Source organism: Brachycentrus maculatus, unplaced genomic scaffold (genome assembly GCF_059751285.1).
Source record: "Brachycentrus maculatus isolate JH-2025_06_01 unplaced genomic scaffold, ASM5975128v1 h1tg002336l, whole genome shotgun sequence".
NCBI lineage: Eukaryota > Metazoa > Arthropoda > Insecta > Trichoptera > Brachycentridae > Brachycentrus > Brachycentrus maculatus.
In genome coordinates, this window is record NW_028282824.1 from 1 (window position 1) to 13,921 (window position 13,921).

At 32.0% G+C, this 13,921-nt stretch overlaps 1 protein-coding gene and 1 pseudogene across 1 annotated transcript; both read left to right on the forward strand.

Annotated features, from left to right (window-relative positions):
• Positions 1-486: 486 nt before the first annotated feature.
• Positions 487-5,522, forward strand: LOC148298229 (alpha-amylase 1-like; annotated as a pseudogene).
• A 4,391-nt stretch (positions 5,523-9,913) lies between these two features.
• On the forward strand, positions 9,914-13,725 carry LOC148298230 (alpha-amylase 1-like). The gene is made up of 10 exons (XM_088277028.1): positions 9,914-10,096; positions 10,328-10,479; positions 10,568-10,739; positions 10,975-11,099; positions 11,406-11,595; positions 12,319-12,507; positions 12,594-12,728; positions 12,804-13,004; positions 13,249-13,404; positions 13,585-13,725. The coding sequence occupies exons 1-10, from the start codon at positions 9,914-9,916 to the stop codon at positions 13,723-13,725; spliced, it is 1,644 nt and encodes a 547-aa protein (XP_088133154.1).
• Positions 13,726-13,921: the final 196 nt, after the last annotated feature.

Sequence of the window (13,921 nt, forward strand, 5' to 3'; positions counted from 1 at the left end):
TGAAATCGTAAAAATCCTAGAAGACCATACTGAATACGATTTTGATAATATACCTTATGTTTGGGGTAGTGAAATGCCTTCACAAAAAAAAACTAACTAACTAACCATCACGCCGCTCCCCCGCGGGGGTAGGCAGAGAGAATAGAACGCCACACCACTCTGTCTTTGCAAACATTCTTCGCCTCTTCCACGTTCATGCATCTCCTCATACATACCCACCGATTGTTTCGACTCTTAACCTGACCACTTTCAAGTATTTGGCATACTTTTGATCGTGCCAAGTTTTTCTCGGTCTTCCTCTGCTCCTTTTTCCAATTACATCCGCCTCATAAATTTGTTTAACCGTTCTTTTCTCGCTCATTCGTTCTACATGTCCAAACCATCTCAACATACCTTTTTTAATTTTATCGATAATGCTTGTCTCAGCTTTGCATTCCTTACCATTTCACTATAGGCCTTCACATAGATGGTAAATACTTTTTCTAGGTATCTCCACCAAGTGAGAACTTAATAGTTAGTGGTAGACCGTGGTGGGAAAGGTATCAACCTATCTCATACAAGCTGATCACCAGGTCAGGAAATGAAACCGAGTTCGCCGATATGGTTAAGCGTTGTAACGCAGTTGGAGTCAGGTATGTATTAAAAAAAAATCCAATTTTATGTAAGGATTTAAAAAAAAAATCTTCTTCTTTCTAGTTCCATCCCAACTTATCGTCTCTGTAGTTCGCTCGTCCTCAGGTTGTTGATCCTTCTATCACGGACAACGTCACCTCTAGGTGGTCTACTATGGCCTTCAAATCATGTCATCTTTCTGTAGCATCCATGATTTTTTTGGTATTTCTCTAGATGTCTCTCGAAGAAGATTCGTAGCGGTTGCCTGGTTCACAATATATTTAAGTTCTCTGAGTCGCATGTACCCATGTCATCTCAATTGCCTTATCTCTACCTTACTATTGTTGTCTGTTACACCCAGGTTTCCACGAATGCGTGAACATTTTATTTTACCAGGAAATATTTCTTAATTCGTCATTTTTTCAGAATCTATCCTGATGCTGTCATAAACCACATGACTGGAACTTGGGCTGACAACTTAGGGACAGCCGGGTCCACCGTCGACTTCGAAACATGGGATTATCCTGGGGTTCCTTTTACCAAAAAAGACTTCAACCTTCCTGTCTGTACCCTCACTAATTTCACCGACCCTATTGAGGTGAATGAATTTGGATAATTTTTATTTTTTTTGTCCTAAATGATTGTTTCTTATCGATAACACGCAATTGTATTTTTAACAGTTCCGAAATTGTGAGGTTCTCGCATTGAAAGATTTGAACCAAACCAGTGATTATACAAAAAACAAAATTCTTGAATTCATGAACAAAATGATCGATTATGGAGTAGCTGGATTTAGGTATACCTACTGCAAATATTACTAATGCACGGATATTGGTTAATTTATTCATTGATTATTTAATATTTCTTCAGAATCGACGCTGCCAAACACATATGGCCCAAAGACCTAAAGGCTATCTACGATAGTCTTCACAACCTGAATACAGATCATGGTTTTCCATCTGGTTCTAGACCTTACATATTTCAAGAAGTTATTGATCTTGGTGAAGAGGTGGTTACTAGAGAAGAATACTCTCCCATTGCTGTTGTAACTGAATTCAGAGTTAGTCATAAAATAAAGCTTTTGCGTGTTGTATATTAAAAGTATTTATGTAATAAATGTTAAACCAAACACTGATTTCTTGAGTCTACTGAGTTGTATTTTATTTTTATAAAACACGTGAAAATAAATGTTGTAAAAATTGTTTCGCCTAGCTATGACATTTTCAAAAGAATACTAGGCGAAACAATTGTCACAAATTTTATTTTGTAAGTGTTTTTAACAATAAAATACAACTTAGTAGACTCAAAAAATTGGTATTTGACTTAACATTTAATACATAAATTAAATGGAGTTCTACAAATTAAACGCCAAACCTATAAATAAATTAAAAGTATTGTTAGCTTTGTGGCAAGATAATATAACACTATCCTTATCATTCACCGTTGAATGATGAATGATGAGGAGAGTGTTAATGTTTTTACGTTTTAATAAATGATGTGTTCATTAATTTCAATTCGAACTTCAATTACTTTTTAGGTATGTACCGAGCTTGGGCGATGTTTTCAGGGTAGGAATGCTCTGAAAGGGCTTAAAAACTGGGGCGTTGAATGGGGTCTACTACCAACCAATGAAAGTATTATATTCGTCGATAACCACGATAATCAGAGGGGACATGGACCTGGTGGTGATGATATTCTCACATACAAGAAACCTAACGGCTACAAGGTTATATTTTATTTATTAAAAGCATTGTTAACTTTGTGGTATGGTAATATAACACTCTCCTTATCATTCATCGTTCACTTTGCGCAATAACCAGTTTTTTATTATTTCTTATTTTTGCATAAATGTCAGGCCGTAATAATTTTTATTTTAATGACATGATGATGGAATGATTACTCCGTTATCGGCAGTCACAAATTGGTGTTTATTAAAGTGGTATTACACAATGTGAACCATGAATATAAGGAGAGTGTTGTGAGGGTAATTTATAAATCATTCGATCTAATTTATGAAAAATGTATAAAGTAACTCATGCAACTTATTTCAGGCGGCCATAGCATTCTTGCTTGGTCATGCGTATGGGAAAGCTGCTAGAGTCATGAGTTCTTTTACTTTCGACAACACTGAAATTGGGCCACCAATTGACTCCAATGAAAATACGGTATCTCCAATTATTGGTCCTGTAAGTCAGTTATTATTTACTAGAAAATACAGTCACTCCTCTCCTTACGTGATTTTAACTTACGCGAATTAATACGTACACGATTTTAAAAAAATGTTTATTCCACTTACAAAAATATAAATAATAATGAACCCACAAAGCCTTAATAGGCTTGTCTGGAGATGGGATACTTGTGGTAGGGAAGGTAAATGTGAGAAACACATCGCAAACATTCAGACTAATTGAAAATAAATCTTTCATGAATTAATTTGGCTGGAATCGAACTCGCCATGCTAGTTTCGTCTATAACAAACAAATGTAAAAATAATAGAGGACATGCCATTTCAATGGAGACCAAAGTAAAAATTATAAAACAATAAGAAAAAGGTGAAAAGATCGCTGTTTAAGTAAAAAAAATCAGTACTAAAAATCGAAACTTACTAAAAATAGAGCAATATAAATAATGAAAAAGTACTTGAATTTAGCTATGTATGCATGTATACATAAATAATTATGTACGTATGTGATTATATATTAGCTTCCTAACAGAAAATATGTTATTAAAAACATGCATGTAGATCAATGCTGTTTAAATATATATATATATATATATATATATATATATATATATATATATATATATATATATATATATATATATATATATATATATATATATATATATATATATATATATATATATATATATATATATATATATATATATATATATATATATATATATATATATATATATATATATATATATATATATATATATATATATATATATATATATATATATATATATATATATATATATATATATATATATATATATATATATATATATATATATATATATATATATATATATATATATATATATATATATATATATATATATATATATATATATATATATATATATATATATATATATATATATATATATATATATATAAATATATTTATATATATATATATATATATATATATATATATATGTACCTACTATATCCATTGAAACTAGCGTATATTATTTATTTTTATTATTTTTTATTTAAACTACATGTACAGAAAATAAAAAGTACATTGGCGGGCTTATTGCTAAAAAGCAATATCTTCCAACCGACCAAAGACGGACTAGTGATATTGATCAAAACGTTTGATACCATATATAGCCGTTTGCAATCAGTGGGCAGATAGTACTTGAACATTTAAAAAAAACATAAATTACAAATTGACATTTAAAAAGAAACATAAATTAACAAAAGACGATAATAAGGAGGGCAAAGGAAGAAGGGAGATTAGGGAAGGAGGTAGAGGGAGGAGGTTTGATCGACCGTTAGGATTCTAATGACAGATAGTAATGTCTCAGACGTTTTTAAAAGTTAATACATATTATTGTCTGATGTAATAGATTTTATCAAAAAACTAAAAAACAATTAATTAACAATTAGACAAAAAAGTATTCTAGGATTCTAATGATAAATAGGTAGAATTCGGTAGCAAGTTTAAGAAAGAGAGGAGGGGTCAGGGGAGGAGGAGATGGACAGTTAGGGTTCTAAGGTAAGATAATGATGTTTCAGGCGTTTTTTGAAGGTTAAGATAGAAGGTGCATTTTTTACATGTAGAGGTAGTTCATTCCAGAGTCTATTATTCCATTATTCCATACCATAAACAGAAAAAATCACTTTTTTTTACTTGCACGATTTTTTGACTTACGCGAAAACCTTTAGAACGAATTAATCACGTAAGTAGAGGACTTACTGTACACGTATGTAAGAATCTGGTCAATTTTCATTGGTAGTTAGTCTAAGGATCTTCATCGTTTAATTCTGCAGGATGGCTCTTGCGACAGCAATTGGGTGTGTGAACACAGATGGACCGCTATCGCTGGAATGGTAGGATTCCGTAATGAAGTTCTTGGAGAACCCGTCACCGACTGGTGGGACAATGGAAATAACCAGATCTCTTTCAATAGAGGTACCAAGGGTTTCATCGCCTTCAATATTGATTCTTCTGATCTCACAAAGAGTTTCAAGGTAAAAAATAATTATCTTAAACTCTTGAAATAAAATTATATGTATAATTTACTATTTTCATACTATTAAGATATGGACATTAGTATTTTTCTAACAGTCTGTGAATTCATTGCTATCAAAACATATTTTTGCTTACAAATCTCCAAAATTTGGTTTCTCTTATAAAAACTAACTAACTAACCATCACGCCACTTCCCCGCAGGGGTAGGCAGAGAGAATCGAAAGCCACAACACTCTGTCTTTGCAAACATTCTTTGCCTCTTCTACATTCATACATCTCGTCATACATACCCGACGATTATTACGACTCTTGACCCAGCCGCTTTCAAGTATTTGACAAACCTGATTGTGCCAAGTTTTCCTCGATCTTCCTCTGTTTCTTATTCCAACTACATTCGCCTCATAAATTTGTTTAAAAAATATTTTGTTTTTGCTTACAAATCTCCACAATTTGGTTTCTCTTATTTTCAGCAATATTTGTCCATGTTTCCAGACTGCTATGCCAGCCGGAACGTACTGCGACATCATCACTGGAGTTAAGAGTGGTTCCTCGTGTACTGGAAAGTCTGTGTCAGTTGATGCTTCTGGAATGGCAGACATCAATCTTCCAGCTGAAGGAGACGAAGCTGTCATTGCAATCCATATTGGCGTAAGTAGCTGAATACTATTTTCTCGACATCTCAACATATGCAGATGAAGCAGGTATTTTTATGGGGCAAACGACCGTCATGGACTGGTTTAATTGATCACTTTACACACTTGTAACATTCAACAAGTCTACACATGATTGACAACCACATAAGTCAAAGTTCGGAACACAGACTAACTAATTTATATGTTCAAAAATTGTACTTATCCTTTAATCGACTTTAATATATTGTGGTAGAATTAAGTATCTTTTTTAACCTCTATAAAACTTACTTAAGACAACCATAGATGTTACCGAAAAAGTAGCAGGTAGAAAAAGTTATATTTTTCATTAAACCCATGATTGACAACTACACTCCTCAAATTTCGGAAGTTGTTCTTGTATTTCAATCAACCTCCATTAACATGGGAGTTCTTAGCACCATCTATGGTTGAGTTGCGTACGTTTTTTTTTTATTTTAGCAGAGATTTTCATGAAATGTATTTATGTAATTTAACTCCTTAGTGGACAAAACCCAGATTTGTGAGCAAAGATTTGCACACACGACAATGTTGTGACTAGTTGCCTTAGATATTCAGGAAAAAATACTTTTCATGTGATGAATGTCATACTTAAAGTATGTATAATAAATATTTGTGTATTTATATTTTTTTTTCAGGCTAAACTGTAAATTTGGCTGATTATGAACCAATAGTCTAGCGTGTAGTCTTATTTGACCGCATGTGAACGAAAACGATGTCACAAAATCTGCGTTTTATTTGTACGCGAGTTTAAAATACAATTACACAAAATAAAAACAAATTTCGTAAAAATATTTTTTTAATTTTCTTACATATACTTCAGTGGGAATTGTTCGTATGTATTAGAAATTATACCATAGATACCATTTTTTCTAAAAAATTATTATGAAACGTGTTTCGGTGCATACGGCGTCATTATCAAACACCGTTTTTATAATTAAATAGGAACGGTGTACTTTTCATTAATTTTTAATTTATTTGACCAGTAACCGGAGATGTTATATACACTATGGAGCAGGGTTTGAAAACCATGGGTTTATTTAATTTTTCTGACTGAACTTAAATTGAACTAAAATGAACTTAAATTGAATTAGTCATTCAAATCCAATTTAAAAAAAATAATTATAGGTAGTGTTATTATAAATAATAACATTTAAATAAGGTATAAGTTTCAAGTAGGATTTCATATAAATTTTACTATTTAAATAGATTTTAGTGAAATATTTAAATAGTTTACGAATTAATTAATCTGGAACCGTTAGTTGACAACTCCTACTTCATACTTGTGTGGAAAAGTCCTGTGTTCTCTTAGATGTTATATTTTCGTTTAAACACCGGACGTGAAGCTTAGTCTTAATTTAAAAGATTTTTAATACAAGTTTTACTTGGTAAAAAATACTATTATTTATTTTATACATTTTGCATCATTTAAACACGTGTGCAAATAGATTTAATTAAAAAGCGGTATTTACTAAGTAAAACAGTACTAAAAAAGAATATTACCACAAAATTATTGCAGAATCAATTAATGAAATAAAATATTATAAACTTAAAATGGAACTTTGTTTTAAAATCACTTTAAATATTATATTATAACATAATTATAATGTCTACTAATTAATTATTTATCAAGTATTAATCAGTCTTGATAAAGAAGCGGTTGGCTTCGAAACCGGTAGACGTTATAATTAAGTTATAATAAAATATTTGTTGTGATTTTAAAACAAAGTTACATTTTAATTAAAAAATGTTAAGTCAAAAAGTTTATGCTTCAAATATAAATTATACCAAATATTTTAGTCTTGACCTTGAGACGTTGAAGGATGAAGTTAGAAGCAGTTTTAATATTATTTTCGTATTTATACGAAAAGTTACAAACTTTGACAGTTAAAAAAAAACTTATTTTTTGACACCACATCAAAGATGAAGAAGAATATGGATGCCTGGGCATTTAAGGGGCTGACGATCGTCATAGGCTGGTTTAAGTGATCACTTTACACACGTGTAACATTCACCAATTCTACCCATTATTGACAGCCACACCACTCAAATACTTGGAAGTTCCATATAAATGAACCCATTTAGAAACCTTGTTCTTGAATCACTAGAACTTCACTAGAGACATCTATTGGTGAGATGTTAAGAAGCTTTTTACTAAGCAGAAACTCTTATATTAGTATGTGAGGTCCGAATCCTGGATTATAATCACACACATGAGAAACGCCAGAAAATATCATTTTCATTTCTATTATTTAAGCTTACAATTTAACCAGATAATTTATTTTAAAATTATGAAAATAACTCCTGTAATTGGACATAATCCAGATTTTGTGAACAAGTATTTGGACACACTCAAAATGTTGCAAAAAAATTATATTCATTAGCAATAATAAACTTACAATTAACAATATGACGATTACTAAAGCCTCTCCCCTTTTGTCCATATTCCCGCTAATAAATGATAAGAAACACCTCCGACGATTGACATTTCCGTAAGATAATCTTTAAATTGTGAAATATCGAATGCAAAGCTGAGATAAGCATTATCGATAAAAATAAAAAAAAGGTGTGTTGAGATGGTTTATACAAACAAAACAAATAAGTGAGGAAATGACGTCAAAACAAAATTTTTGAGGCGAATGTATTTGGAAATAGGAGCGGAGGTAGACCAAGGAATGCTTGGGATGACCAAGAATGTCGAACGCTTGAAAGTGGTTGGGTCAGGAGTCGGAATGGTCGGCGGGTATGTATGAGGTCATACATGAACGTAAAAAGTGGCGAAAATCGTTTGCAAAAACTGACTAGTGTGGCGTTCTATTCTCTTAGCCTATCCCAACGGATCGTAGTTGGCAGTCTATGTGTAAATTTACTAGAAATCCTTCATTGATACATTTGAGATTACGTATTGATTAATTATTCAATCCACCTCCGTAATGTAATAGTCAGCACGCTCAGCTACCGTACTGGAGGTCCCGGGTTCAATTCCCAGGAGGAGCATAAACAAATAAAGGCAATTTATTCACTCTTATATCTATTCAAAATTACTCTGGACTGGTACCTGAAGCTGAGGGCTGATCGATCACCTTTACTTCATGTGTTAACGATCAAGATAACTCTGCGTTTATAGAATGCAGTACCCTATGCACCATCGGGTACGAATGAGGGTTTGAATTAATGAAATTATTTCAAAGACCCATAGAACTGTGTGATTTTTCATTATTTTCGCTTAAAAATTAGCTTTTCAAATATTTTTTTTTGATAAATGATCATTTACATTCAAGTTCAGTTATTTTCTATAAAACTGCTTATGTACGTGCGAGTATAATTTAAATAATTTTTTTAAAATATTACTCGAATTCGTATGGTTGTTACCGCGCCTATCACATTTTATAGTTACATTGATAGATTGTGTGAGATAAAATTACTTTTTTTATATGGTTTATATGGCTTATTTATGGTTGCATATGAAGATACTTAGGCCGGTAGATTTTATTATTTTAATTTTGCTATAAGAGGCCATCACTACAAACGATTGGTTTAATATGTGGTACTTGTACTAACATAGAAGAAGTAAGTAAAAGTGATTCATTTATTTTTCATTTCTGTATTGGATATCATATCAAATTCATGAAATTGTGCAAACACATATAGTTTATAAAATAACTTTATAAATGATGACACACAGATGTTTTCGTCTCCAGAAGAATAGTAAACCTACTATTTATATATATATATATATATATATATATATATATATATATATATATATATATATATATATATATATATATATATATATTTATATATTCTCTCTTAAATAATAACTTCCACTCCCTATTCCAATTCCTTTCCCTCTCCTACATAAAAAAGCAATAAAAATTTAATTAAAAAAATATATATTACATATTTAATTTTCGGTTTTTCATTCTGCGAAAACCTGTAATTGGAGCTTTTTTCAATAATTAAGACACAAACATATATGTTATTGTTTTTTGTTGGTTTTCCAAATAAAAAAATTAAATAAATATATATATATATATATATATATATATATATATATATATATATATATATATATATATATATATATATATATATATATATATATATATATATATATATAATCGAGAATATACTATTTATTGTTTAACTATTCACTTGTAGATGAAAACATCTGTAGCTTTCGAAACTAGTCGTGTAAAATGAAAGAAAACTTGATAAGTGGTACGAGTGACTTGATGGTTATGCGAGCGTTTATTTTTAAATAAGCTAGTGTTTCAATTTTAAGTACATCGAATAACTTTTACTTTTTAATTCGTTTTACTAATTCTGAAAATGTAAATACATTTATTTAGAATGAACTTTGTGTAGAAAATTGCATATTTTTAAAGACTTATGTTTATTTCAGGTAAATAAATAATGATCGGGAAATTACTCCTATCATTCCTCCTTCTGGCGACGCTGGAGTCGGCCTTGAGCTACCATAACCCTAACTTTGTAGAGAAGAGGACAACCATGGTCCATCTCTTTGAGTGGAAGTGGAAGGATATTGCTGCAGAATGCGAGAACTGGTTGGGACCCAAAGGATTCGGTGGAGTTCAGGTACAATACACATTCATAAGCCACTCTTCAAGGCATATGTATATCCGCAGACATATATTTTTTCAAAATTAAAATGTGACTTTGTTTTAAATTCACTATGAATATTTATTATTATTAAATTATACAAAAATATTTATGGTGATTTTAAAACAAAGTTACAGTTTAATTATAAAATAGAAAAGAGCAAAGTTAGTGCTTCAAATATAAATTATAAATATTTTTTCTTTCCAGATCTCTCCTCCAAATGAAAACTTGAGAATCACCACCTGGGGCAGGCCATGGAGGGAAAGGTATCAACCTATCTCATACAAGCTGATCACTAGGTCGGGAAACGAAGAAGAATTTTCTGACATGGTCAAACGTTGCAATGCTGTTGGAGTCAGGTAAATAAAAAAAACATACACAAAAACCAAACAGTTTTATGAAAAATACTGAAAAACCTATTGTAACCCAAATATCGTATTGATTCAGAATATACCCCGATGTAGTCATCAACCACATGGCTGGAACGTCGATTAAGAACGTTGGTACTGCAGGTTCCATTGTAGACTTTGCCAACTGGGACTACCCAGCAGTTCCTTTCACCAAGAATGACTTCAATCTACCCGTTTGTACCATCAGAAACCATAGCGATCCTACTAAGGCACGTACTCTGCAACATTCCCAAAAGATATTACTCTGCCTACCGTGTAGCAATTGTTTAATTTACAACATTTTAAGTGTGTCCAAATACTTGTTAACAAATCTGGATTATATCCTATTTTAGGAGTTATTTTTCGTATTATTTTTTTCTTTTATTCGAAGTCTTCCCAAACTTCCATATTCTTCTTCGTCCATGTTGAGATCTCAAAAATTTATTGTAATTATTCCGTTTTTAGCTCCGAAACTGCCAGAGGATTAAAAGTTCAGAATTGAAGGACTTGAATCAGACTGCCGAATATACAAAAACTAAAATAATCGAATATATGAACAAAATGGTCGACTATGGTGTAGCTGGATTTAGGTAAACAAATGAATAATATAATACGTTATATCAGTTCAATAAATTTATTATGGTTTGATGGTCGTTCATGACGTAATGGTTAAAAGGATATTATGCTGTTTCGTGTTGATACTTTGAATACTCTTTGTTTCAGACAACATTATAGAAACAATCATTAGAGCATTGAGTATATTACATGTATCAGCTCCCAATGGTATTATATTTTTTAATTTATATCCTACAATATACTTTATTTGTAACCAAAATGTTTTTGATATTTTATTTTTCAGTCAAGAAAAGTGTATAAAATATTTAAATATTTTACAGAATTGATTCCGCCATATATATGTGGCCTAATGCACTGAAAGCAATCTACGATAGCCTTAACAACCTGAACACTGACCATGGGTTTGCACCAGAAACCAGACCTTACATCTTCCAGGAAATTATTGATCTCGGTGAAGAGGTGGTAACGAGAGAAGAATACTCTCCCCTTGGAGCTGTAACGGAATTCAGAGTAAGAATTTAAAATTATTTTCGGCAAATTCAGACATTTAAACGAAAGATGAGCTTGACAGCGACTTTCCAAGTCACCGATATACTGGCGACCAGTGGCGGGCACAGAGTTTTTGATCAGGGTAAGCAGTTTTTAGTAAGGTTGGGAGAGGTTGTGCAAAATAGGCACTGGTCGTATTTGTATATGGAAAGCGAGTAAACCAGTGTAGGCACTGCTTTTATGCCTATATATAATGCACGTCTCTGCTGGCGACAGTGACTTGTAAGTCACCGCTTCGTCTAACAGCTCCTGGGTCGCTGTTTCACTTCGTGCATTCCCGTGCGTGCCTTTGGTGTCACCTTATTAATCGATCTTTACATTGAAGAGAATAAAGAAGTACCCTTTTATTTTATTACAGATAGATATATAAAAAGGAAACGCAGGAGGTTTATTTAATCTGATTTTAAAAAATACAACATTTACGTACAAGAGCATATTTTTTATGTATATATTTATTTTACTCCTAAAAATAGGGAAAACAATCATTCATTTTCATATTTAAAAAAAACACTGCATAATAAAAAAGCACACTAAGTAAATATATATATTTTAATTTAAAAAAAATCTTGATGCTGTGTATATCTGCTCTCATGACCTCTCTCGGTGACCATCAAAGTTACCGGTACTAAATGTCTAATTTAAACAATCCTTGGATTTGTGGAATAATTTATTTGATTAACTTAGGTCTGCTCTCAGCTTGGTAGATGTTTTAGAGGCCAGAATGCACTAAAATTGTTAAAAAATTGGGGAGAAGGCTGGGGTCTTCTGCCAACCAATGAGAGTATTGTCTTCGTAGATAATCACGAGCATCAGAGGGGACATTTAGTTGGCGCACCTGATATTCTTACGTACAAGGAACCTAAAGGTTACAAGGTAATTTTACTACATATCACTGATATATTACATTTTTGCGCTCTAAATTTTTAATAAAAATTATAAACTCAGATTTCTACTTTCAGGCAGCAACTGGTTTCTTGCTTGGTCACGCTTATGCTAATGTGGCTAGAATCATGAGTTCCTTCGCTTTCACCAATCCTTCAGTTGGGCCTCCAATGGACGCTAATGAAAACATCATCTCACCAATTATTGATGCTGTATGTTACTTTAACTTAATCTCTAAGTAATCGCAACGTTGTATTTTTCTATATTATCATACTTGAATTCTGCAGGATGGTACTTGCGACAGCAATTGGGTTTGTGAACATAGATGGACGGCTATGGCTGGAATGGTAGGATTCCGTAATGAAGTTCTTGGAGAACCCGTCACCGACTGGTGGGACAATGGAAATAACCAGATCTCTTTCAACAGAGGAAGCAAAGGATTTATTGCCTTCAATCTTGAATCTAGCGACCTAACTAGAAGCTTCCAGGTATATGTTAAAACGGTTTTTAAAAAATTTAGTCAGATTAAGACCTCACAACTGTTCAAATAAACCTTCTTCTATCTCTCTTATTTTTATTGTAATATATTTTTTTTAACAATGTAAAAGTACTTTTTTTTTCATGATCTATTAATTTCTAACAGTAGAATAAACTTTTTGCTTTTTACTATTTAATTTCACTTTTTACAAGTTTATTACAACATCTAAAATCTAATCGCAAATGCAATTTTAGACTAGACTCTCGGCTGGTACTTACTGCGACATCATTTCTGGTGTGAAGAGTGGTTCCACGTGTACCGGAAAGTCTGTTGAAGTCGATGCTGCTGGAATGGCTGCTATTAATCTTCCAGCAACTGATGATGAAGCCGTGATTGCAATCCACACCGGAGTGAGTACTATTTGATAATAATTGCTTCGAGCAAGTGTCTTTCGTAGATGTGCTATGGTAGTCAATTGAATCACTAAGCAAATGAAAAAATGGGTTAGTGTTAAAGGATATTGATTTATTATTGCACGATCGCGAGAAGTTACGGTGGTAAGTTCATTAATATTTTGTCTCCGGTTTCAGGCAAAGATCGGAAGTGATGGTGGTGTAACTGACCCACCCGCAACAACATCCGTTCCCCCACCAGGGGGCTGTGGAGCTGACATGCAGGTTGAAGTCAGCTACGATAGCAAGAAATGGAGTGGTTGTCTTCAAAGGTCCTAAACCTTTGTGGTTTCCCGTCATCAATGACGTGTCTTTAATACCGACCGATTTTTCACCTATATTATAAAATCATGTTATATTCATTTTTAAGATTATGGCTCAATAAATATTCTCTGTTTTTTTTTCAATTTAAATCAATTCTATTTATTAAACATGTGAAATCGAACAGGAACCAATATGTTATTTTTAATGCTAC

Excerpts from the sequence above, each read along its gene's own strand:
- LOC148298230 (XM_088277028.1), top strand. The coding sequence starts at position 9,914 with ATGATCGGGAAATTACTCCTATCATTCCTCCTTCTGGCGACGCTGGAG. Across the intron at positions 11,100-11,405 it reads TATGGTGTAGCTGGATTTAG|AATTGATTCCGCCATATATA; the intron begins GTAAACAAATGA and ends AATATTTTACAG. Across the intron at positions 13,405-13,584 it reads TGATTGCAATCCACACCGGA|GCAAAGATCGGAAGTGATGG; the intron begins GTGAGTACTATT and ends CTCCGGTTTCAG.